Here is a 24,937-nt window from a genome sequence, read left to right on the forward strand (position 1 = left end):
CGCTCAACATGCCACCGTAACTGAAGACCAGGCGCAGAGCCGATAGGCTAGGATAGTCTCTCGCTGACGTACAAATCCCGCCTGGAGGGCGCCATGGGCCCGAGGTTCCATAAAACTGCACCGGGTCAACGCGTTGAAGTCTCACCACTCCCACCCCAGCAGCGACGTTCATACCTACTAAAGTCCCTAGAGGCTAGGTCGCAAATTCACGCCTTCAAGAAACGACATCATGTCAATGAACGAGTCGCCGGCGACAGCTCACACGACCATCCACGACCCCGAGGCTGCCGCCGTCCAGGACAACCTCGACCATGACGACACGACAGTGGCAGATCCTCGTTCAGAGGTCGTGTCCTTGACGGACCAGACGAACTTACTCCCGCGCAAAAAAGTCATGGCGGTATTTTTCGGGCTGGCGCTCTGCATCCTAGTCTCATGCCTCGACTCTACCATCGTCGCGACCGCGCTCCCGACCATCTCAGCAGCGTTCAATGCTGGTTCGGTCGTCTCTTGGGTACCATCGGCGTACTTCCTCACTTCGACCGCGTTTCAGCCACTCTGTACGTATCTTTGACACCTCATGTGCAGCGGAGCTCCATCCATCGAACCACAACTCACACCTGATCTAGATGGGCGCTTTAGCGATATTTTCGGCCGAAAGGCAGCTCTCTGCCTCGCGATGGGCACGTTCATGATAGGCAGCCTCGCCGCGGGCTTTGCGCGGACGATCGTGCAGCTCATCATTCTACGTGGCCTCGCAGGGGCCGGAGGAGGGGGCATCGTCAGCATAGTCCAGATCGTCATCTCGGACGTCGTCTCCCTTCGCGACCGCGGCAAGTACCAGGGCATTATTGGAGTCGTGGTTGCGTTTGGTTTCGCCGTAGGCCCACTACTTGGTGGTGTGCTTGCAGAAAAGGCGGGTTGGAGGTGGTGCTTCTGGATCACGCTGCCCATCTCGGTGTGTGCGGTGGCGTTTGTGCTACTCGTATTGCCGCTCAAGCGGGTGGAAGGCAACATCGTGAAGAAGCTCGCGGTCATAGACTACCTAGGAAGCGCCTTGACACTGGCAGGATGTACGCTGGTTATCCTCCCGCTCATCTGGGTAGGCTCATTTACTCCGTGTCTCGAGCGCAGACACTGAAAGAATTTTTCACAGGGTGGAGTGACCTTCCCTTGGTCATCTCCGGCTGTCCTGGCACCGCTTTGCTCAGGAGTTCTCGTCGTCGCGCTGTTCTGCTTCTGGGAATGCAAGGGTGCACGACTCCCTATCGTTCCCAGTACGAGTTAGATCGCTTGCATCGTCGATGGATGATTACTGACTCCCATTGCAGTGTACATCTTCAAGCAAGTCACCGTCATCGGGGTGTACATCACGATGCTCGTCAAGTAAGTCATACGCTCCATCTCATCAATCGAAGAGCACTCGTTTACGGACCACTCCATAGCGGCTTCGTCTTCTACTCGTCCATGTTCTACCTTCCGCAGTACTTCCAAGTCGCGCTCAATTATTCAGCGGTACGATCTGGGGTTTTCCTCCTACCGGTGCTCGTGAGCCAGACGCTTGCGAGCTTCATCTCCGTACGTCCACAGACGACTGCCACGGAAAGACCTGCTGACTTGAAGCCATCTAGGGCCAACTGATCACATGGACTGGCAGATATAGGGTACGTATTGGGGTATCTCAGAACCACGCAATACCTGACCAATAATATGCAGACGAATATCTACTGCGGCTTCGCAATTTGGACCGTTGCATGTGGCTGTCTCTCAACAGTCACGCCCTCCACTCCGCAGGGCCTCCTCGTCTTCTTCATGCTCATCGCAGGGACTGGCGCTGGTGGGGTGCGTATTATATTCCCGGTGACCTGGAACGCTGGTAACTGAATAGTGTTCCTCTCTAGACCCTGCAAACCACCACAGTCGCTGCGCAAGCCAGCGTACCCAGGCGTGATATGTCTGTCGTAACAGCTGTCCGAAACGTGAGCCATTCTATCTTGAGCATGTTACTCAACGCTTACAGGGAATCGGCAGTTTATCCGACTACTTGGAGGCACGTTCTCTCTTGCGGTCGGGGCAACCATCATGTACGTCGTCCTGGCATCTACCTCAATCTTCATGGATCACTCCTAACGCGATCATGAATAGCAACAACTCACTCCGCCACACGATGTCCTCACTCAACCTACCTCCTTCTACAATCGCGAAGGTCGTTAATGACCCCACAATTCTCGGCGCCCACACCTCTGCGACCGCTTCGAGCCTCTCTGACCTCGGCCTCTCCTCCGCAGTAGCCAGTCGCATCCTCGACGCGTACATTCGTGGATTCCGCACCGTCTTCGTGCTCAACGCCAGCCTGAACGCGGTCGCGACCGTCGCAGCGATCTTCCTGATAAAGCACACAGAACTCACGAGGGGCGACGAAGAAGAGCTAAAGAAGAAGGCCGCGGAGGAAGAGGCACAGAGGTCAGAGAAAAGTAGCATTGTAGGTGCAGACTCGGACATCAAAAGACACCACAACGAGCACGAACTCGACGAAAAGAAGCAGTCGTCTGCAAGTGCAGTATGAACTTCCTCTTCCGTGTTTCTTGATCTTCTCTTCGGGCCATAGATACCTTTCCATACATACACTTACGATTTTGGCCTCGACGCCTCGACGACAATAGAATAGAGAGCATATTGCGATAGATTTGTGATATCGGCTACATTGTGTGTACAACAATATGTAATGCGAGAGTTGGGGCGAGTGCAATGCGTGATAGCAAGAGTCCGTTTCGTGAGCGTTTTCATGTTCATCTCTAGAACAAGCCCTGTAGAGCATCGTCGCCCGAGGCCTTCAGCGCGTCCCGAGCCTCCCGCGCAGGACGGGCGATAGATGGTTTTTCGTTCGCGGCACTTTCTTGTGCCTTCTGCGCGACCTTGCGCAAGACGCCGAGTTTCTGGAAGACGTTGGGACCCTCTGTTTCGTCCTCCTCCTCGTCTGGAGCGACCACTGCGCGGATGCAGTGTGAAGCGAGCACAGACTGTGGCGTTCCAGCAACAAGATGTGCACTGTCAAGAGAGTATATGAGTGACAGTTCTCTCCAGCAATGGTCAGGTGCGTACGTGATGATCGGCTTGACCAGATCCTCGAAGATTGAGAGTGCAGCGAACACAGCAGCCACAGAGCGGTAGTAGGTGTCTGACAATACGTATTTAGTCGATGTAACAGGGTAGGGACGGTGTTACTATACCTTCGTGTTGCTCCTTGAAAGCCTCGGTAATGAGCTCTGCGCAAGCTTCGCGGGCTTTCTCTCCGACATTTGCCCCGGCGCTACGGACGACGCGAGAGAGAGCGAGAACCAGACTCGCCGCAATCTCATCCTCATTGCTCTTGGCCCCGGTGACGAGTTCGGTGACGACGGGATCGACACGCGGTTGACTCTTCATAAGTACGCCTAGCGCCCGAGCAGCCCGTGACCGCACAGCAAGACTGGCGGGATCACTAGCGCTCTTGACGAAAGTACGCTGCAGCTGCGGGAAGAAGGGCTTGACGAACGTCGGGATTCGTTCGAGCATAGTCGTAAGTGCGCTGAGGATAGCAGTCTTGACTGCTGGAGGGTACGTCGTTGCTTGCGTGGCGACACGGATGAGGGGACCAGTGAAAGGTACGACAAAGGGCTTAATCGCGCTCTCCTCTGTTCGCTCCACGAGGTCGCCGATCGCATAGGCTGCTTGCTCGCGCTGCTCGTTGCTGCCGGTAGTGAGACCAGCGATGATGATAGGGACAGTCGGCGATACACCTTTTGGGAGACTGAAGCCGGGGACGTAGGTACCAGGGGCACCCGTGCTCTCGATGGTGCGACGGAGGGTTACGACCAGCGGCTCCAACTCGTCCTTGGGAATCGACTTGACGAAGACGTCGAGGGCATTCCAGGCAGCAGTGTGCACCGCGACTTCGCGATCGTCGAGAAGCGACACAAGCTGACGAATCCAATCGACGCGATAGAGGGAAGAGTCTAGGTCTGTCTCCTCACAGAAGATAGCGAACAACTCGCAGCTGCTGACGCGTCGTTTCACTTGATCATGCTTGGCCCTGGAACGAAACCATGAGTTCAGCACTACGGTGACTCTTCTAGACATACCATTCAAGGAGCAACAACATCAGAGTGTTGAGACCCTCAGGATCGGAGATCGAGGCCATCAATGCACGTATGGCTTCGTCGACCGCAGAATTCAACTCCTCGTCTTCCCGAACTTCCTGGCCTTCGCGCATCTTGACGAGGGCGTTGAGAATGACGGTCAGACGCCTGCTCAAGGCAGACCCAGCAACGGTAACCAGAGACGCTAGTGCTCGAGCGTTGAATGCCGACATAGGTATAGCAGTGAGGGTGGGAATAAGGATGGGGAAGACGGTACTAGCCCGGACCTGTGGATGATGTGAGCATAGTTCCCCAAGGCAGCTGGATTGTGACGTACCGCCATGACTTCTTTGAGTGCTTGTAATGCAGTGCCCGAGCTCTGCCCTGGTTGACGAAGCGCTTCCAATAGAGTGGGGATCGTCTCGTCGATAGCTCTTGCTCCGATGTGTTCCTGAAGCGTATCGAATGCCTTCGCAGCTGCCGACCGAACGTTGGCTTCGTCGTCCACCAAAGACGCACGAACGATCTGGATGATGGCATCCTCTTGCCCTTCCCTTTGGTTGTCTGTGGTACTGACCCTGCAAGGGGTGTCAGAGACGGCACCTGGCACAATAAAATGTACGTACATCAACTCGCAGAGCATCAGGCATACTCCTTCTCGCTTGCGTGCATCTGGTGAGTTCGCGTTGTTGCGCAGGATCGCGACAACCTCTGACAGCAACTTCTCGCCCGACTTCCGGCAAAGCTCTGTGACAGTACGACCACCGGTCTGAGAGGGGTTAGTCGATCTTGATACGACATTGATGCCAACCTGAGTAGTCTTACCTCTTGCTGGTCGATCTCGTCGCTCGTAAGCAGCTGGATAATTTGCGAGGTGAGCTCCGGCAAGATCTCGCGCACTGACCGTGTGTGAGCAAACAAGATACCCCGGGATAGATGTGATACTCACCTGTCCTGGGCGTGTTGTGGACCAATGCCTTCCAAATATGCACGGATGACTGGCGCACAACATTGACAGAATCCTGCCTGGCCAGGTAAAGGGCGGAGAGGATACGATCGCGACGCTCTTGGCCAAGAACTTCGACAAGCGCCTTGCGCGATGTTTCCGCCAAAGCAGTCTCTTCGACTTCCTCGTCTTCCTCGATCTCCGCCTTGCCACTGATACCGGAGACCTTGAAAAGAAGCTCTCCGACGAGGGTAATGGAGGATTGCTGCGGTGAAGTCATGAACAATACACTCATGCATGAGGAGACGTGCAGAACCTACCCTGATACGCCATCCGGGATCGAACATGCCACGCTCGAGCTCTGGCAGAAGCAAGTCGATGGCCTTGCTCGAGTAGTTGTTGACCATCATGCGACCTGCGCGCATGGCGGCCTCTCGCACGTAGTCTTCCGAGTCCGAGAGGCCACTCAAGATGGGAGGAATGATCTTGGGGAGATGAGGCTGGAAGCGGGCACCGAACGTCGCAGGAAGGAAGACGAGCAAGGACATGAAGCCTTCCCTCACGGTACTACGAGGAGACTGGGCGTTAGCGATGATGTCCGGCAGCAGCCCTTCCATACGCTCCATCCCAAGACCAGCGAGGACTTCGCTGAGTCCTTGGGCAGCTCCTTGTCGATCGACGCCGGACGTATCCGTCTTGAGTGTGCGTAGCAGTCCAGGAACGAGGTCTGGGAAGTGAACTTCTCCCAATCGCTCAACAAGTGTCCCGAGCGCCTTGGCAGCGGTGGCACGAGCTTCTGGCACAGGGTCTACCAGAACGACGTGTACCAGAGGGAGGAGACGTGACAGATACGGAACGAAGTCCTTCGAGTCGGTGAGTGATGCAAGATTGCCGACGATCTGGGCAGCTTTCTTCTTGGTATCGGCACCTCGTTCGCGAAGACCACGCTCGATGATGGGGATGACCTGACGGAGGTGAGGTGTGATCAACTGTGTTCGAACTCATATTACTCACCAGAGCCAAGGAGGAATGGTCGATGTAGTGCATGAACGACGTCTTGATCAGGGCGGTCAGCGCATTCGGTGTCTTTGCAGGGTCGACCATGGCCTTCAAGAAGACTGGCACTAGGGACTGGATCTCCGGGTTGCTGATAACCTCGCCGAACTGCTTGAGCGACTTGTTCGCAGCCGCGCGGACTTGTGCGTGTGAATCCGTCAAGACTCCGGTCAGCCGTGGGATGACGATAGGCAATGACTGAGAGAGCTGCTTCGGGGCACAATATGCCATCATACCCAGAAGCTCAATAGACCCTTTCTTCGTGCGCCACTGCTTCTCGTCCAGACCAGAAAGCAATGACGGGAGGACAGTCTTCAAACCATATCCAGACATGTTCGCCATGATGACCCTTGCCGTATCCTGGGTTGCCTCACGCACATCCGGAGTGCCATCACCAAACGAGTTGAGCAGGAGAGGAAGAATGTGGATCACGTAGGGCTCGAAGAGGCGTCCCAAAATAGTCGTAAAAGTCTCGAAGGCGAACATGGCCCCTTGACGCGGTTCAAACCGCTTCTTGTCCTCAGCGGCTGCACGAAGACGATCGATGATGTCGTACTCTTTAATCGAGGAGATACCCAGTCCCTTGACGACACCCGCCAGGCCATAAGCAGCGCCTCGCCTTGCCGCATACGACGGTGAGTTGCAAAGCTCGTCAAGCAAGCGGTCCACAAGCTGGGATGGCGGAGCCTTCATCACCTTCACGAGCGGCGACAGACACTCTGAGACAGCTATCTGGACTTGTTCCGCGGGTGTCTTCAGAGCTCCCACCAAGCGCTCGACGATCGAAGGCAGGCGAGAATCTGAAGGATCAAGGTGACGCGCGAGACGACCAATGAGGATAACAACGGCCTCCTTGATCTGGTCCGACGCCTCTGTTGCTGGTCCAGTACTCGCAAGCTCAGCTTCAAACATAACGATGAGCTCCGGCAAGCGCGTGGATCCATGGAGGTCAATGACTGTCGTGCCGCAGCGAAGCATCCCCCTTCTGACGTCCGCGTTTCGGTCTCCAAGGGCCTGATCTTGGATCAAAAATTTGAAGAACGGCTCGACATCCTCAGGAGTGAACGCGGGTGCTAACAGCTCGAATGCGCGAGACACCGCCACACGTGCAGGCCAGGGATCTGTGCGACCGACGCTCGATGCGATGAGCATTCCCTGAAGTTTCTGTTAGCTTGACTGACTGCTACAGTATGAATGACTCACGTATTGGTCAAATTCGGGCGCGAGAACTTTAGCCTACGATGGTAGTGAGTAAACAATGCGATAATTATGTAGTTGCTTGACTTACCCTCTCGCGATAGAAGTCCTCCAACGTCAACAGAACCCTGCTGATAGATCCTGGCCAGTACTCGATGACAGCATCCGCAACGGCCGATGCGGAGCACGAGCGGACATAGGCATTCTCGTGTTCTGCCGGAACATTGAGTTGTCTATATAGTCAGACGACAGATGATGCAACATACCAAGGTATGGCAGGAGGTCTGGCAAGAATGTCTCCGGAACGTCTAACCCGTTGTCTTCCCAGATGCGGTTGGCAAGTCGTGCGTTCTGCTCGTCCTCGTCGTGATATGCGATCCACAACTCAGGCGACCAGTCATACTCCGTGAGGTCGAACGGCTACGAAGTTTTGATAATCAGTACCAAGGGCAATCGACTGCATACATTTATGAAGACAGTACCTGGAGTGCCTGGAGGCACGACGTCCGCACGTAGACCTCCTGGTAGAGCGTACCGAGGAGGAACTCGGAGGTCTCTGCCTTCGTAGCGCTCTCTTGCATCGCCTGGCCGATATCGATGAGAGCAGATGAGGCATCCTTGGCGAGCTTCGGCTGGTGACGGATGACATGTATGAGGTCTTGGACGGTGCTCGTACGCGGGAATGCCGGATCGAAGACTAGGTCGTATCAGTATGGCGCAGTGGATGCACAGAAGGTTGACGAAATAACACACATTCGCCACAGTGGAACTTGATGATGTCTAGAGAGAGCGCGATTTGCTCGAGAGGGTCATCTTCTTCCTCGATCGCAATGCCTCCCTTCAGGAGGACCCGGCTCAGTAGAGGAGAAGCATAGCCGTATGTTGCAGCATCGAAGGGGCTCTGTTCAGAAAGCGTGCGGAGGCGATACAACACCCGAATGACGAGAGCTGCGTGAGAGAGAGATCAGGTTTGAGTAGACAATACGAAATTAGGCTGACGCACAGTTGAGTGGCTCAATTGTGAAGTCTTCGGGGATACCCGCCATCTCGAAGCTTCGCAGAGTAGCAACGCCAACCCACTTTCGGTACGTGTCCAATCGCTCAGAGCAGCACTCGGACAGCATCTGCGAGACGGCAGTCAATGGAGGAGTCACATCTCCGTCACGAACTGCACGCTCACCAAGTAGGTCTCAAACGATGCCTCCCCAACGAGAGTGACGGCCTTGCCGAATGCACCATTCCTCAACAACGCGCTCAGGTCCGAGACAAACCTCTTGATCTGCTCAACCTCCGCAGCAACTAAGCTCCTTACCAAGTGCAGCCCCTGCTCCACTTGCGCCTTGATACCGGCGATGCGCTGACGTATAATAGCCTCCTTCTCGAGCTGAGCCTGGACGAGCGCCTGGTCCTGTTTCGATAGCGTCGTGTTCTTGTGCTTGCTCGCGATCGACTTCCTGACCTCTGCCTCCCACTGCGCATCCTTGTACCCCTTGCCCTTCTTTACGGGTGCCTCTTCCTTCTTAGACGCGAGCACGTCGACGTAGGTCTGTCCCTCCGGGGTCGCCCAGATCCCTAAGTCGTCCTCCGTGAGGGATTGGACAACGTCCGCCTTGAGATTTGTGCGGATCTTGTCGATGACCCTGGGCAGCACAGCGTCGGGAGCAACGAACGCCAGTGTTGTGATGGCGCGGAATCCTGCTTCAGTAAAGCCTGGGAGTGGCTGCCGCATAAATATTAGTCAATAAGGCACAAGTGACCGGAGCGGGAGCATACCTTAGACTCCACATCGATCGCACTGAAGACCTTATCCAAGATGATGTCCGCATGAGCGGTGACGAGGTCATGAGGGTCAACCTTCGCTTTCTGACACAACTCGATCCAGACCGGGCCGAGGTTACCAGCTGCAGCAGCGTGAGTTCTGAACATCTAGGAAGAAAATGTGGCGTAACTGACAATGTCCGGGGTGGTGGGCGACTATGTCCCAGTCCCATAACAGCCGTGCCTTGATGTCCTCCGGGCAGTCCTCTCCCAATGCCGTACACGCTAGGAAGAACGCGGGAAGGCGCTCTTCCTTCCTTGGGGTGGTGTCCTGCTCGTCATTGGCTGCAGTCGCCTTGGAGCGAGGCTTCTCTCGCGAGAAATACGTGGATGCCGCGGCCAGTGCAGCGAGATTGATATGTTCAGGGAGAGTCGAAGCCAGGCGCTCGACAGTGCTGAGTGTCGACCTTCGAATCTGAGGCGACGAGCCTTCCACAGCTAGGTGCAGGAAGATCGACCCGAGCGACGTCCTGCAGTCTCATATTAGCAAGATGTCATCCCTCATGGCCTCGTAACTGACGAACCGCGTGTGTTCGTCCTTCAAGACTTCGTCCTTCGAGAACACGAGCACGGCTTCGCTCGCGCGGAGTAACCATGTCTCTTCCTCCTCGCCACTCAGCTTCTGGTAGACCTTATCCCACAACAGAAACGACGGCTTCGGATGGGCAGTTGATATCGATTGCAGAGTAGCATTGTGCGAGATCACATCGTCTGGGAGAATAAGACATAAGGTATAGAACAGGAGATGATGCCAGAAGAAGGAAAGTACCAAATTGCTTCGAACGAGCAAGCGGACCAAGCAGAATAGCTGTGGCTACATAACCTTCAAGTGGGCCGGCTACGGCGTTCAAAGGATTTCCCGAAACGGTCTTGAGGTTGGTCTCGAGCGATGGGATAGCGGCCTTTGCAAGTGAAGCTGAAGCCGCAGTGTCGATATTACCGATCTCCCATAACGCGCTGCCCACAAGCGAGCAGAAGGCTCGCCGTACCACAGGCTTTGTGCTTGTCATTTCCTTCGCTGCAACGGTGGTGATATCACCCGGAAGAGACGTCGCACGCAAAGATTGGACCAGATGTGGAATGAGCGATCTACCCAGCGCAGCTACGGAGGCGTCGTGTGTTTCCTTCGCCAGGAGTGGAAGACTAGTCTGTACGATCTGGGTTGAAACCGACTCAGAGGGAGGAATGGCGCCAAGCATGGTGTACAGCGCAAGCCGATGGTCAGGTCCAGCAGTCTTGCCAGCCTTTGGTAAGCTCAGCAGCTCGTTGACGGTATGTTCAAGATCGGCAGAAGACGAGGTGCGCTTGATGAGCACGTTGAAGAGCGCGACTGAGCTGGATCGGACGACGTGGTTGGACGATTTTGCACTATTGAGAGCAGGGTTGAGCAATCTACGGAACGCATCTCCTTCTACTGGATGCGAGTACGGTGGTAGAAAGTCGGCGATCACTGTGAGACGCGTGAGTGAACATCACGGATCCCCTCAATTATAACAATGAGTACGCACCACTGAGAGATATCTCGGGTGAGCGTAGAAGTGCCTTCTCCATCGCAGGCAGAATGGATCCAGAGAAGTCCTCTGGTGTGACCGATGATTGGATGAAATCATGCAATGCGGACGAGATGTGAGCAGGAACAGGCGTCCTAGACATCAGAACCGCGCTGGTGTACAATTGAATGACTTCGTTCTGTTTGACCACATGAGGGCAAGGAACTGGTCGTGTTCAAACCGCTTACCTTGATTGAGGTATCTATATGCTTGAGGCTTTCGTCCTTGACGTGCTTGAGTCTGAGCGTGACGTCTACGGAGATGCCGAGAAGTGGTACAACGATGAGCGGAGATGGAAGCGACTTCGTCAATTCAAGCAACGTCTTCATGACAGCGTGAAGATTTTCTGGGCTCTGTAGATAGACATGAGTGGACCCGGATGTACCTTGAGGACGGACGTACATAGCGTAAAGCACGTCTTGTGCGAACCCGAGCGCTCTTCTGCAGCGACTTCTTGCTACGAGTCGAAGGATCGAGTATCATATCCACTAGGGACGCCATGATTCCAAGCAACGCGGTCCAGCAGCGAGACTGGGGGAAATCGGGGTTGCACTCGAGGCACGCGACGTACAGTCCACAGCACCAGTTGAGGAGAACGAACATATCCGCGGCCGCATGCGAGCTGCGCACAAGGACGTTCACCCTTGGAATTGCAGCGGAAAGAAGATGTACTCACCTCGACCGTTTGTGTATCCGCCCGACCTCGTGCGACATCCATCCAAGGACCTGCTCTGCCACACCAAACTTGCTCTCGTTCGGCTCTCCCTGCGGTGTTCCTCGCAGCTCGTCTCGTCGGACCATCGCAACCCCCACTTCCTCTACCGCTTCTCGAGACTCTGCGTCGACATAACGGGGGTATGTGGACGTGAGTAGTTTGAAGACGTCCATGATCTGGGATAGGCTGAGATCTGCGTGCGGAACCGCGTCAAGCCCAAACCTTGGAGTTCACGAGATGAAACGTACCGCCATGTTTCGCTAGCACAAGCAGCTCCTCCCTAAGAAACCGTACCCGAGCTTTGGTACTGCTCGTGAAGAGCATTGTCTGCGCCGTACGCATCGCGCCTGACCAATCCTTGAGGATATTTTCTCTTCGCCATCCAGATCCAGCGGCCGAATCGTTGTCATCGCCGGATGCACTTGTCGTCGTAGAAGCTAACCAGGACTCTATCTCAGACCTTCCCATCGCGAGGGGGGTGAGGAGGAAAGGGCGCAGGAAGAGTTGGCGAACCTTGAAATCTGGATTTGAAAGACGTTAGGAATGCGAGGGCGTCTGTACTCGAGTCAAATAAGTACTATTAACTTTACGGTACCGCACTTACTTCAGACTGCGGCATATAAGAACACACTATCACTAGGCCATAAATGAAGCATCAAATTCGGGGTTTAACTTCGTTGTTACCTGTTAGTGACATGTGCTCTTACTCCCAGGGTATTGGCTGTGTAGCTTTGGATTCTCCTTACTTTCTACCACCACGACGGGGTACCACTTCTCACGATACAGTAACGGCGATGTCTAGAAATCATCTCGACGTGAAAGCTATCCTGGCCACGGCTACTACGTGGTCAGAGTCAAACGAATCGGTTAGGGGTCCATGGCTTCTGCATACTGCGCGTATACTGACCCGAATATAGGCGTTATTGGAGCCATTCACACACATTTACTCGGTACCAGGCAAGGAGATTAGAGGACAGATGATAGAGGCATTCAACTCGTGGCTTCAAGTGCCCGAAGACAAGCTTAAGGTGATATCGAAGGTCGTGAGCATGCTGCACACCGCGAGCCTGCTGTATGTCCCTGCATCATTGTGATTATGTTCCGCACAATGACTTAACCGCAGCATAGACGACATCGAGGATGACGCCCAGCTGCGGAGAGGCGTACCAGGTGAGCTCAGATGGCATAGCGCTGGTTCCTCGTGTCTAATACTTAGTAGTTGCCCACAAGATATATGGTATCCCGCAAACGATCAACTCTGCGAATTACGTCTACTTCCTTGCGTATCAACAGCTCTTTGCGCTTCGCTCCGGGATTGGTGTCGATGCGGAAACATCTTCGGACGCAACCAAGCGTCTCGTTCCTTTCAAGGAGCTTGATCGGATTGTTACAGGTATGCCGGCGACTATTGTCGTGGATAACTCGACGGACTCATCCTCTTATCCCAGAGGAACTCATGTCGCTCCATCGGGGACAGGGATTGGAGCTACTGTGGCGCGACTCTCTTCAATGCCCTACGGAAGAGCAGTATGTCTCGATGGTGAACGACAGTACGTGACCTTGCGCACCTGCTCGTGCTGGGGTATACCAACTGAGCGTAACACAGAGACCGGAGGACTGTTCCGCGTGGCCGTCAAGCTTATGATGGCCTGTTCTACTACGAACATCGACGTGTGAGTGCCCAGCTCGTTCGACGCATGCACGCACCTCATCTCCGCTGCAGAGACTATGTACCTCTTGTCAACCTGTTCGGGATCTACTTCCAGATCCGAGATGACTACATGAACTTGCAGAGCACACAGGTCCGTCCGTTGGTTGAGTCTGTGGACGTTGACCTCACATCGCGAGTAGTACACTGAGAACAAGGGCTTTGCCGAGGATCTCACGGAGGGCAAGTTCTCATTTCCCGTCGTGCATGGTGTCCGAGCGGACGCATCCAATCGGCAGATACTGAGTAATTGCTCCCTATTTCGTGATGATCCTTTCACAGTTACTGACATCGATTCTCCTACAGACGTGCTGCAGAAGCGTCCTACTACACCAACTCTGAAGACACACACGATCAACTACCTACGCGATCACACCAAGTCATTCGACTACACCCTCGACGTCATGGAAGACCTGGAGACACAGATCAAGGTCGAGATCGCTCGGCTTGGCGGCAACCCCAAGCTCGAGAAGATCATGGATGCATTGCACGTCGAACGGCAGACCTAGTCCGCACAATGTCAGGAATCTCAGTCTCATTTCATAGCAGTATACATATTGTTCCGCCTCGTCATTGCAATACAACCCGCGCATCTATTCCGAGCCGTTCAAGATCACTTCCTGCTTCTACTGACTCGCGATTGCGACCTTGGTGCGCTGCGCAGGTGCCTGCCCTACGCGGTGACCTGTCGTCCTGGGGTAATTGATTTTGACACCACGGCCTCCAGTAGTTGAATACTGGGGGCCTCTATGCATTTGTAAACCGGATACAACCTGCGTTACAGCTCACGCCGTAACCAGGGAGCATCGCCCGTTTACGACTGTCAGTATCTGTGAGTGTTTCTTCTTATCTGCGTGTACTGAAATCATACTCACATGCGCAAGAACTAGTTGCCGAATACAAGTAAAGACCGTCATGGGCAAGTGCCAGTCAAGGCTGCCCGAGCCTGTGAACCATAACGATGCGCGCCAAGAGTCAGATCAGCAAGAAGGTTATGCGGGGCCGATCAGGAGCAGCGAGACGTACAAAGACGCCTCATGGCTAACGTCCGACGTACCTCGGCCAGGATATCCCCGCCGCGGTAGTGGAAATGAGGTAGTGAGGAGTTCATTGTGGACCTTCCAGCGGTCAAACTGTCCTCTTTATACACTTTCCCCGAAAGCACGAGATATCGAGGTCGACTTGTGTCTTCCCATGAAGTTGGTGCTGCGTCGCTTCGTCGCTCGAATTATCTGAACTGCAGCACAAAGGCAAGATCGAATGGGGTACGCTGTGGTAGCTGCAGCATTCGTGATGAACTGCATGCTGATTTGTGAATGACCGCCGGTTCAGCTGTTCGGAATCAAAATGAACGTACGCCTCTCCGCTCACGCCACGAAACTGCGGAACAGGATGCTACGTCTATCGCTGGTTGCTTCTAGTTGCCCATGATTCACCCGCCTTTCCCATGATGATCCTGCGGTAGGATATTCGTATGCGTCTTCTACGTGCTACGGCGGTGACCACATGTTAGCGGTGTGTGTTGCTCTGCAGCCATGGGTCTTCTTCGTCTAGACGTCTCTTGCAAGTCCTGGAGGCCATGCAGCTCTGGGCGCTCCAGCAGCGCATGCGGGGGAAGGGCGATTGCGCAGCTGCTGTCTAACCTGACAATTAAGCAACAGTTGGACGTTGGACGTTGCCAAGTGGCGCGATGGTTCAGTCGTCCTTGTCGATGACGGCATGACGTGCTTGCCTTGAAGGGATCCTCGACTACTGTAGTCGACCCATCTAGAACCAGCGCATATGCAGCCACAAGATACATTGGAATGTTGTTTGTACAGCGTTCAGTAGTGATACAGATACATGTGATGACAATGAGAGCCCAAATATGACCAGAAGAATGGCGAGGACACCGGTCACTGCCTTTGCAGTGGCCTTGAACGACCGAGACTCGAGACAGCAGTTGCAAAACAAAACGAGAGACAGCCGCGACGGAGCCGCACAACGCCCGCGGAGAGCAGGACCAGGACTGATCACCAGACCCGACCGGACTCACGCTCGAGCGTGGCCCACGCTGCGCGGGTGCAGCTCTCGCACCGTTCGTGGATCAGGTTCAACACCCTCCGGCACTCGCGAGGAACCTGCCGAACCGACGTTCTGGTTAAAACACCGATCACTCCGTGTCCGGAAAATTTCTCAGGCGCACCTTTAAGCAGGTGCACGTCCGCTGCCCCGGTCGGTGTTTGTGTGCGTTGCTGAGCGCACAGCTGGGGGAGCCGCAATCCGTCTTGTTGCCGCTCTCGTACAGTTTGACGTAGTGCTGATTGTGCGGGACCGGACAGTTAGAAGGAGTCCGGAAGCATTTCGATGCTGGATGAAGATAGCGCACCTCGCAACCGCGGTGGTAGTTTCCGAAGCTGCCGTGATGGGGGAAGAAGGCCGATCAGTATTTACATGAGGCCCACCGTAGTCCGAGTCACATTGCTACTCACCACTCAATTTCGCACATCTTGACTATGGAGCGGGGTAGCGGGAGCAGACGAGAAATGGGCAGAAGAGAACGGACGGCAGGCTGGAAGACCTGACAAGCTGGGTGCTGTCTCGGAGAGACGACGGCAGACGAATGTATGTGGAGGGGTTTGCTGAGCAGATGTGTAAGTGCGACTGCCGAGGGTGAGGAGTGCTGAGCTGACCAAGGAGCGAAGGGTAACGACCTTTAAGTACTCATACGGGGTGGAAAATTAGTGGACTTACACGCGCGAACCCGCCTGCCAGACCTCCTCCGATCAAATCCACGAAGACGCAGGGGGCAGCACCGTTCCGGGTGCCCATTTCCGCGACCGCATCGACGCCTATCTTGGCGGAAGTCTCGGAGGCCTAATTTGTCGTGAGCGTGAAACGTCCACAAACGCCAGCACCACCCACCGAGGGGCACGAGCCGACGTCGTGTGATCGGGACCCTGCAATGGCTCGTGCATGCCCGCCCAATCAGAGCGGAGGGCTTTCTGATCCTGCGGGCAGTTTAGCGGGAGAGCCCTCCTGGCTCCATTGTTGTCTCGTCCACAGGATGGTGCGAAGAGAGAGGTGGCTTCGAAGCCAACGGCTCGCGGCGATCGAGGGGCGAGGAGCCACTAACGGCAACCGCAGTTCTCGATACTGCCAGAACCCAAGCGTGGGGTGGAAGGCCCTGAGCTGGACGTGGTTGTGATCCCGGCGAGAAGCCGCCTCGTTGTGGCCATGCACGCGCGCGCCTGCTTGTCGGGCCGGGTGCACGCAGGGGAGTAGGCATCCGCACCGTAGTCCGAAGTGTGTGGTGGGAACGGTGCCAGGCGGCTCAAGTCCGATCTGTCCCACAATCTCAGCGAAGCCCGCTGCTGGAATCAAGGCCGACTACAGCCGACGAGATTGCAGAGAGATGGCGCGCCACGAACCTGCGTCGCAGTGATATGAGCAGCCTGAGTGACACAGCACTTCCACGAAGTCACTTGTTCGGGGCTCAAACGTGCTTCTTCGGTCTAGAAGGAGGGTCAATGCAGTGCCACAAGTAATATCGTCTGCCACCCTTGACCTCAGAATGACGAACAAGGAGGAGGGTGAGCATACCCTAGAACACTGCCCTGTGTCCGATTAGGGTGCCGAAGACATACTTGCCTTGGTACCAGGTTGTCAGAAACGCCTGGGCCATCGATGGCCACTTGCGTCAATTCGTGGTTTCGCTGCGCGCTCCGACCACTAGTGCTCCCATCTGTCCAGGAGATATAGCGCGAAGCTCCGAAGGGCTAGACCGAGGACCACGGCCAGGTGCACGATCAGCCTGAGAGGACAGGCCATTTTCTTCATCCCTGTTCCATTTTGGGAAGAGGCAAGGGAGTGTCCAGGCCGCATAGTTTGGCAAGGAGCTCAAATGAATCATCTCCCACGTCAGCAGAGTGCAACCGGGGGCGTCCCGAAGTGCCTCTCCTGGTCCGCAGAAGCGCGGACTTTACGTGCGTTCTGCCTGGCAACTAAGCCCGATGATGCGCAAGTCCGCAATAGATGGAAGTTCATTGCTTATGAGCTTATGAGCTTCTACGCGCTGAGCAGCGGCCATGCCGGCTAGCTCCTCCAGGCAGCGCCCGCGCAGACCGACACCTCCTATGAGCACAGTGCCTCCAGCGCGACCAACTACCTGCAAAACAAGCTCGTCGGCAATCACCACAGCAGTAAACGAAAATACGTTCGGAGACGTCGAGGTTGTTACTGCGGGATGCATGGGAGGCAGGACGGATCAGAATCCAACACACTACGTCCACGGTGTGGCGTCACGCGACCTCGTCAAGGGACATTCCTCGAGCGAACCACGGGTTTCCACGTCGGTGAAAAAGGACGACAGCTGAAGCCCGGCTTCTCAGCACTCCTGACACTAGCCTGGGCTCAAGGATGCAGGTGGCACAATTCATCCCACCGGTGACCGCAATTCGGACAACGCCCAGCGCCCCGACCATTGACACACCGGGCCCTCAGCCGTACTCTCCGACCGCGCGAGGCAAGCCGACACGACGGTGCGACGCCACCATGTAGGCAACATAGAAGATGCTGTAAGGTGTATTGTATTATACGGGCATCGCGGCGAGCACGACCTGTGACCGCAAGAGCGGCTCGCATATTACTCTTTCGAGTACTCATAAAAGCCCTTCCCGCTCTTCCTGCCGTACCACTGTGCGTCCACCATGCGCTCGAGCAGCACGCTCGGACGGTACTTCGAGTCGCCCGTGCCGTGGTAGATCGTCTGCTGGATCGCCAAGCACGTGTCAAGCCCGATGCTACAGTGCAAGCCGCATCATCGTGCATGATACATGCGGTCAGCGGACGCGAGGCGGGCCCGAGAAGATCAGCACCGCGAGACGGGTGGGGAAGTGTACGCGGGATTGGCATGTAAGGACAAGAGAAGTAAAGAATAATAGAGGGTGAATAGACGCAGCGGGAGGACACCGGCAGGATCAGACGAGGTCAAAAATTTCCCGGCATTGCAGGGCCACGGAGTGTTTGCGTACGTGTGCACAATAGTCGACCGGACCGTTGTGGATGCGAGATAGTTGTTCGTGGCGAGATGAACGAACGAGCGTCGGAGCGCCCGAGCGGAAGGCGGAGTATGGATGAGGCGATGTATGAAAGTTGGCGAGCAGTAAGCGGGATAGACGGTTGGAGAGCGCGTGCCATCAGCGATGCAGTGTCCGAATAGAGGTGCAAAAGGAAGTGGACGTACAAATCCGCTGTACGATCATTCATGAGCCCAAGAGCCTGGATATGCGCAGTGGAAGAACAGAAGACGCACCGAGTTGCAAAGGGCCCATCGGGTGGTTTGCGCCGAGCTTCATAGTCTTGTCGATGTCGTCTCGTGTGGCGACACCCTGCATACCATTCAGTCTAGCTCCACAGCATTTGGCTGGTTCTCTAGTCTGCTTACCCTTTCTAACATCATGATTGCCTGTGCACGCAGCGAGGAACCCGTCAGCATGGCGGCCACGTGAGATAGAGTGGACTGCGAACCTCGTTGATGAAGGGCATCAGTAGCCCGTTCGCCACGAAGCCAGGGACGTCCTTCGAGTATGTCACCTCTGATCCACCACAGCAAATTTCATGTCAGCGCGGGAGCCTCAAGGCGCATATAGCGGATGGTGAAATGGGGCAAGAAGCTCCAGAATGCAGCGACGGGGAGACGTGCGCACCTTTCCCGCATGCGATCGCATATGCGCGTGCACGCTCCAGGGTCTCTTGCGAAGTTTGTGTTGCAGCAATCAGCTCAACAAGTTTCTGCGATGACAATGGAGGCACAATATGAAACGAGACCTCTGACAAGAAGGGCAAATAGTTCACGTACCATCACGGGAACAGGGTTGAAGAAGTGCAAGCCGACAACCCTTCCTGCGCTCTCCTTGCCCTCCGGGTCAGAAGCAGTCTTGCCTTGGGGAATCGCCGTAGCCGCAATCTTCGTGATACTGATGGAGGACGTGTTCGTCGCGAGGATAGTTTTCGGTGACAGCTCCGCGGAGAGTGTGCGGAAGATACTCTCTTTGATGGTAAGGTTCTCCGCAACAGCCTGAATGTGGTGTCAACATTGCACAATGCATAGATAGATTCCACAAAAAGCGAATTGAATAACTGAACCGCCCATGGGACGTGAGATATTGCAATTCAGCGCAAGCACGACAGGCTCTACACGCCGGCGCCAACTGCATGAGAAGTCATCATGGCGACGCGCAAGCTTCCCAGCTGAGGACACGTAACAGGCCAGACGACCGGTCCGCATCCAGTTGCACACGATCGCAAAATGCAGCAACGCTCATCGCATGGACATGGGAAGTCGATGGTGCTCAATGGCGCCGTGCTTGTGTGCTGCCGTGCGAAGGATAAACTGGCTAGGCAAGTGAAAGTGAAAGTCGGCCCAGTAATCCACTACCATCAGCCTAATGCGCGTGAATGTATGCTATGACAGCACACGGCGTAACGAGTGACAGATCCCTCTTCGCGGTCGCGCAAGCAGCCATATGCGTCTCTAAGTATTACCTGCATGAGGTCGAACGCATGGGAGTCGAGGAGTTTGCCGGCTCACTTTATGCGTGCAATAATCGCACCATTCGGCCCAAGAAAGCGTGAAAAACGATGACAGCGCAAATGTGGACGGATTCGAGATCTACATTAGCACAAGCCTGGTCGCGAATCCCGTGCAAGACTCGTCTCTGAGGTCCGAGAAGTTAAATAGACCATCCCATGTCCACGGCGAGTATAGCCCCAGCCTTCGAAACAAGATGTTCGGAAAATCCTCGAGTTCTCGCGACAGTATTTCTGGTGGTTCTTCATATAGCAACAATCGCCGGGTGTGACTTTCTTCGGGATCAGGCGTGCAACAATACCGAAGAAGCCCTCGACAGTCAAGGATTCCCTGAGCATTGTGCGGCGCCGCCTCCTTTCGAAGTACATGGTCAAAGAGTTTGCCGGCTTGCTATATGCGTGCACCGTTCGTCCAATGAAGCGTTGAAACTCATATAACAAACTTGCGGACGGTTGCGCGACCCGAACTTCCACAAGCCCCCACACCCCGGTGCAAGAACGGCTCAAAGTCATAAAAACATATTTGCAAAACTCACCTCAATGACCAAGTCCGCATCCCGGAAGTGCTTCAAGTCATCTACCACGGAGACACGATCCCGTGCCTCCTTCGCCGCCTCCGAGGTGAGCTTGCCCTTCGACACGTCTTTCGCGAGGAGCTTGTCCATGAGCCCAAGCCCCGACTTGACTTGCGCCGGCGACTTGTCGTGAAGCAAGACTGGGACTTTCGCGTGCACCGCCGACACGAACGCGATACCCAGACCTGTTCCGGACGCGTTATGAGCTCGCAGGACTTTGAATGAATGCCTTCGCGACATACCCATCTGGCCTGCGCCAATGACTGCTGCTTTCCGGACTCCGTGTGCAATGCTCATGGCTTCGGGTTGAATGTGCGAATGCTGGACGATGTGGGGAGTGCGGGGGAGATCAGACTTTTAGCTGGGGACTAGCGGGGTCGTTGGGGGTTGTTGGGGAGGAAGTCGGGGTCGGTGTTGTCCGCCGTGCAAGTTCCGGGCGACGATGCGGGGTACCCGAAAACGCTCATGTGATTGCCCCAGGCGAGTGGCGCCCACAGATAGCGATCCTACCAGACTTCAAACTCATCCAACTGGCCCATGTCACTTCGTTTTGCCTTGCAAATTCAAAAATACCTCCAGTCCTCTCTCTGTAAACTAAATTCAATTTAATGTTTTCTCTTCTTCTCAACAGCGGTATCACCGAGAAATTACTACCAGGTAGATTCGAACCCGGGTCGTCTTACGTAAGCGGGCGCCAATCGCTTTCAGGTACGGCTTGGACGACCAGAAGTCGCCGTCTTCGTTCTTCTCCTTGTATGTCCCAGCTTGATTGACAAAACACTCGATGTTTTCTTGGCTGTGAATATCTTATGTTGCGGCAATATGGCCAGTCTCCTTCAACAATCACGTGGAACCAAAAAGCGGCAAGACGACGTCATCGGAGACGGGTCACGCCCGGGCACTCGACTTACTCTTGAACCCCCACGACGACGACGACGACGACGAAAGACACAACGACGACACGACGACCTCGTTCGAACCTCGCGATGACTTCTGCACTTCCTCCGTTGGTCCAAGCGTGCTCGGGAGCCCTCGGTAGCGCAGCCGCAAATTCAGTGTCCTATCCTCTGGACCTGGTCGCGACGAAGCTGCAGACAACGACCTCGAGAAAGCTTCGAGGAATGCATGGGACAATGCTGCTGCTGAAACATATATTGGAGACTGAAGGGTTGGCGGGACTCTACGATGGGCTCGGAGCGGACACCGCTTCCACGATTCTTTCAAAGTACGCTCTCCACGTATTCGAAGTGTTCGCTGGGGGGACTGACTCTTCCCTCCCAGCTTCCTCTACTACTACTTCTATACGTTCCTGCACGCAATTGTAGCGCGCAGACGCACTTCGGCGTCGAGCACTTCGCTGCTGCACACCCTCAAGCACGCCCTTACTGCACCCACGAAACCCGTTCTCCTTGGGGTACCAACCGAGCTTGCCGTCGGCTTTGTTGCCGGAGTCGCCAGTCGCGCGGTTTCTACACCCCTAAGCGTCGTCACAGTCCGCCTACAAACTGAAGACACCGACGACGACTCGGACGACGAGAGCTCTAGCAAAGCAGAGCCTCCAGCTGACGAAGGATTCCTCGATGTAGTGCGGAACATTTACGCTGAGGAGGGCCTCGCCGGATTCTGGGCAGGTATGTATGCGCTCGCTTTCAGAGGTCCTGACACAGCGCTGACGTTCTTCCTACAGGTTTCCGACCGACTCTCCCTCTATGCCTCACACCCGCTCTCACTCTCCTCTTGTTCCAGGTGCTCAGTCGCCTTCGTATACCTTGGAAGTCCCCAAAGTCCCGTCAGTCCGCCGTAAGCGCGTTCCTGAGCGGGGCGTCCGCGAACGCGCTCGCCGTGACAATTCTGTACCCTCTCCTCCTCGCAAAGGTGCGAGTCCAGGCCACGCGCTCGAGAAGCGGCAGCGAGGCCCACGCGACGTCTATGACGGATGTCTGGCTCTCCGCGGTGAGGTCGGAAGGGTGGGGCGGGCTGTATCAGGCATTGGGGGTGCAGATTTTGAAAGGGTTCGTGAGCCAGGGCGTCACGATGCTTGTCAAGCAACGGTGAGTAGTTTCTGTGTCTCCCCCATGGTGGCGTCAGTCTTATCGTCTTGGCTGCAGTATCGAGCGCGGGGTTGTGCGTCTGTACACGCGGGGTTGACGAGCGCGTCTCTGCGGCTACCTCAGCCCTGATTATCATATGTGGTGTGTCCTTGCCGATGCACTGTATCCAGCGCGTCTGGTACTGATTCCTAAATAGTTGTAGATACCACTGTGTACTTGTCTGCAGTTGAAGCAATCGGATGGACATGGATTCTCTTGGAGCGTCGGGATGTGTTGACGCAATCTGCACCCCATTGTCAGGACGTCCTTGCGTCCCGGCTGGCGGAGCATGATAGGTAAAAGCTTCGATGCTCGTTTACTGACTCGCACACCAGCAAGGACGTACTATCGTATTCTGCTGGCAAGAGCGTCATCGTTCTTTTCCCCGCGGTGAGCTATCCTCGTAATCTTTGGTCTAATTCCGACTCTCTGAGGTACCCACAGGCAAGCTAGAGACACCCTCAGATGACATCCCCTCGTCCTGAAGCCTCGGAGGCCTCGCGGAATATTCGCGGAGTGGTCAGAGCTTCGAAGTTGGGACTAGCGTTGACGTTGAGCGAGTAGGCGCCGAAGTGCCACGACAAGACCCCGGTCACCTCTCGAACATGCCGGACCGCGACAAAGTGAGACTCTGCCCCATCGATGAACAATCGACTCGGTCAGAGTCGAACATCGTGAGTGTTGAACCACCATTCTCGAATGTCTGTTTGACGTTGCCTGTCAGATGAGCAACCATCGGCTCACCTCAATAGAACGTGCGCTGGCATGTCAAGATGTCGTGGACCACATATGCGAGTCACTTGCCATACCCTCCTACCTGTACCAGTCATGTTGGAAAAGTGACAGATACAAGACATCCAAGTGTACCCTGGCGAGGCTCGCGCGCACATGTAAAGCTTTCTCTGACCCTGCCTTGCGGGTGCTATGGAGGCATCTCAATCACATCCACCAGCTGCTCCGGCTCTTGCCCGAGTACGTGCCCCCGCCTGGAACTTTCTCACAGGTGAGTCCTTGTATGTTACTCTGCCCGATGAGGAATCTTCTGACTGCTGAACAGACCTATGTCCCTGCAAGTGAGCAGGCACTCAGCGCTGTTCCGAACGACGACGATTGGGCGCGTCTACAGTCCTATGCGGTTCGGGTGAGAGAGCTCAAATACTGGCCTTCTACCCGGATAGACTCCGCGAGTTGGAGGATACTATCCGAAAAATGCAGTGGCGGGCCTCTACTCCCTCGCTTGGAACGTCTCCTGTGTTTCGACATTGCTCCTCACAGCGACGCGGTGCTCTCCCACCTCTTCTTCCCACTCTCGCTCCGTTATCTCTCGGTAACGTTTGATGCTTGGTACCAACGATACCAAAGAAAAGAACATATCGAGATCATGCTACGGAACATTGTGTCGCATGCTTCGCACCTGCACTACCTGTCTATCTCTTCTTTCCAACAAATGCTCTGCAATCAAGTGAAATCTCTACATCCTATCCAAGAGCTGCATGGCATCCAATCCCTTTCCTTCGCTTCTTCTTATGAATTGGACGACGTCCTTCTTGTCCACTGCAAATCTTCATCCACTCTGCGCCACCTCTCCTGCAAAATCGACACTCGAGGTGCAACCAAGCGCCCCGACATCCGGGGAGGATTCGGCTCGCTCGAGAGTGTGTCGCTCTTTGGGTCCACGGAGGACATCGTGTGGTTCTTCGAGGCGGTCTGTGTTGACAGCCTTCGTGACGTCGCGGTCACCTTCGATACGAAGACCGACCTCGACGACCTCCTACACTCGACTACCAAAGTCCTGAAGATCGTATCCTCATCCCTGCGCAGCTTCTCGCTGGAAATCAACATCGATTCCTCTGAGGCGCTGCCACTCCTCAAATCCATTGAACCCATTCTGGACTTGCCGACTATCGAGAAGTTCACGGTACAGTCCAGACAGCCTATTGTTGTCTCCGCGGATGACATCATGTGCATAGCCAACGCTTGGCGGGATCTTCGCACGCTTCACATCTACCATTTCAGCCTCGAATCGACCCCTCGTCTCCCCGGGCGTATCCTGGAGGACATCGCGCTCCGATGTCCTCGTCTGGAGTCCCTCAAGCTACCGGTGCTAGACTTCACTGACCTGCCTCCTCAGACGCGGGAGCCGGTCCTGGACCATGACCTCGTCGACTTGCACTTCTTCCCTAGGTCGATTGATGACCCGGAAGACGAGCTGTCGGACGTCTGGCCGCGCAACCTAGATGTCATTGAGCGGGACCTGCATAACATCCACACCCCCAGTGTCTGGCTGAACGCCGCACTATTCGTCGACCGGCTCTTTCCGAGAGTGGACCTGGACGAGAACCCGATGCGGAGAATGCGCGTCAACTGGTATGGCGGACTCATGCTCTCGCTGTACCTGTCTGCAATACGCGCACGTCGTGAGGCAGGAACCTTCGACAAATTGTTTGTCGGCGCAGGTCAGAGGGAAGATGGCGGAGTGTCGCTGGCTTCGATGACTTTGTCTTAACGCATCTGTGGTAAGTACCGTCATACTTCGCACTTCGTTGTCCTCGTTCTCATGCTGTTGTGCATCCAGCACGGTGTCCTAGTATGAC

General features: G+C 55.2%; 6 protein-coding genes across 6 annotated transcripts; 3 read left to right on the plus strand and 3 right to left on the minus strand.

Annotated features, from left to right (window-relative positions):
• The first annotated feature begins 56 nt into the window (after nt 1–56).
• L226DRAFT_160480 (MFS general substrate transporter) lies at nt 57–2,676 on the plus strand. Its single transcript, XM_067672528.1, has 10 exons — nt 57–560; nt 630–1,102; nt 1,157–1,283; nt 1,332–1,386; nt 1,446–1,578; nt 1,632–1,664; nt 1,717–1,842; nt 1,902–1,979; nt 2,032–2,084; nt 2,146–2,676. Exons 1-10 carry the CDS (start codon nt 230–232, stop codon nt 2,564–2,566), a joined length of 1,830 nt encoding a protein of 609 aa, XP_067532586.1. The 5' UTR covers nt 57–229; the 3' UTR covers nt 2,567–2,676.
• L226DRAFT_615036 (ARM repeat-containing protein) lies at nt 2,662–11,928 on the minus strand. Its single transcript, XM_067686720.1, has 26 exons — nt 11,649–11,928; nt 11,362–11,593; nt 11,088–11,307; nt 10,874–11,038; nt 10,644–10,824; nt 9,905–10,585; nt 9,660–9,846; nt 9,271–9,605; nt 9,091–9,218; nt 8,498–9,037; nt 8,321–8,441; nt 8,071–8,265; nt 7,800–8,014; nt 7,584–7,737; nt 7,409–7,530; nt 7,324–7,356; nt 6,079–7,275; nt 5,385–6,029; nt 5,068–5,329; nt 4,944–5,017; nt 4,745–4,887; nt 4,456–4,696; nt 4,122–4,405; nt 3,231–4,072; nt 3,103–3,178; nt 2,662–3,048 (listed from the first exon to the last, which is right to left on the minus strand). The coding sequence occupies exons 1-26, from the start codon at nt 11,866–11,868 to the stop codon at nt 2,796–2,798; spliced, it is 7,746 nt and encodes a 2,581-aa protein (XP_067532587.1). The 5' UTR covers nt 11,869–11,928; the 3' UTR covers nt 2,662–2,795.
• Nucleotides 11,929–12,099: 171 nt separating this feature from the next.
• On the plus strand, nt 12,100–13,722 carry L226DRAFT_512218 (terpenoid synthase). The gene is made up of 9 exons (XM_067678330.1): nt 12,100–12,266; nt 12,318–12,472; nt 12,524–12,570; nt 12,620–12,793; nt 12,849–12,950; nt 13,007–13,073; nt 13,124–13,202; nt 13,252–13,354; nt 13,415–13,722. The coding sequence occupies exons 1-9, from the start codon at nt 12,195–12,197 to the stop codon at nt 13,615–13,617; spliced, it is 1,002 nt and encodes a 333-aa protein (XP_067532588.1). The 5' UTR covers nt 12,100–12,194; the 3' UTR covers nt 13,618–13,722.
• A 1,398-nt stretch (nt 13,723–15,120) lies between these two features.
• L226DRAFT_547055 (uncharacterized protein) lies at nt 15,121–15,596 on the minus strand (the record flags this gene model as incomplete). Its single annotated transcript, XM_067682469.1, has 4 exons — nt 15,121–15,228; nt 15,294–15,407; nt 15,477–15,504; nt 15,580–15,596. 4 exons carry the CDS (start codon nt 15,594–15,596, stop codon nt 15,121–15,123), a joined length of 267 nt encoding a protein of 88 aa, XP_067532589.1.
• A 2,001-nt stretch (nt 15,597–17,597) lies between these two features.
• L226DRAFT_160508 (uncharacterized protein) lies at nt 17,598–20,688 on the minus strand. Its single transcript, XM_067672529.1, has 9 exons — nt 20,496–20,688; nt 20,215–20,438; nt 18,948–19,166; nt 18,796–18,880; nt 18,617–18,684; nt 18,534–18,554; nt 18,402–18,477; nt 18,333–18,339; nt 17,598–17,889 (listed from the first exon to the last, which is right to left on the minus strand). Exons 1-9 carry the CDS (start codon nt 20,548–20,550, stop codon nt 17,733–17,735), a joined length of 912 nt encoding a protein of 303 aa, XP_067532590.1. The 5' UTR covers nt 20,551–20,688; the 3' UTR covers nt 17,598–17,732.
• A 324-nt stretch (nt 20,689–21,012) lies between these two features.
• Nucleotides 21,013–22,549, plus strand: L226DRAFT_561987 (mitochondrial carrier). The gene is made up of 5 exons (XM_067683477.1): nt 21,013–21,478; nt 21,535–21,884; nt 21,941–22,304; nt 22,362–22,445; nt 22,501–22,549. The coding sequence occupies exons 1-4, from the start codon at nt 21,240–21,242 to the stop codon at nt 22,399–22,401; spliced, it is 993 nt and encodes a 330-aa protein (XP_067532591.1). The 5' UTR covers nt 21,013–21,239; the 3' UTR covers nt 22,402–22,445; nt 22,501–22,549.
• The last annotated feature ends 2,388 nt before the right edge of the window (nt 22,550–24,937 follow it).

This window comes from Lentinus tigrinus (genome assembly GCF_003813185.1).
Source record: "Lentinus tigrinus ALCF2SS1-7 unplaced genomic scaffold L226scaffold_25, whole genome shotgun sequence".
NCBI lineage: Eukaryota > Fungi > Basidiomycota > Agaricomycetes > Polyporales > Polyporaceae > Lentinus > Lentinus tigrinus.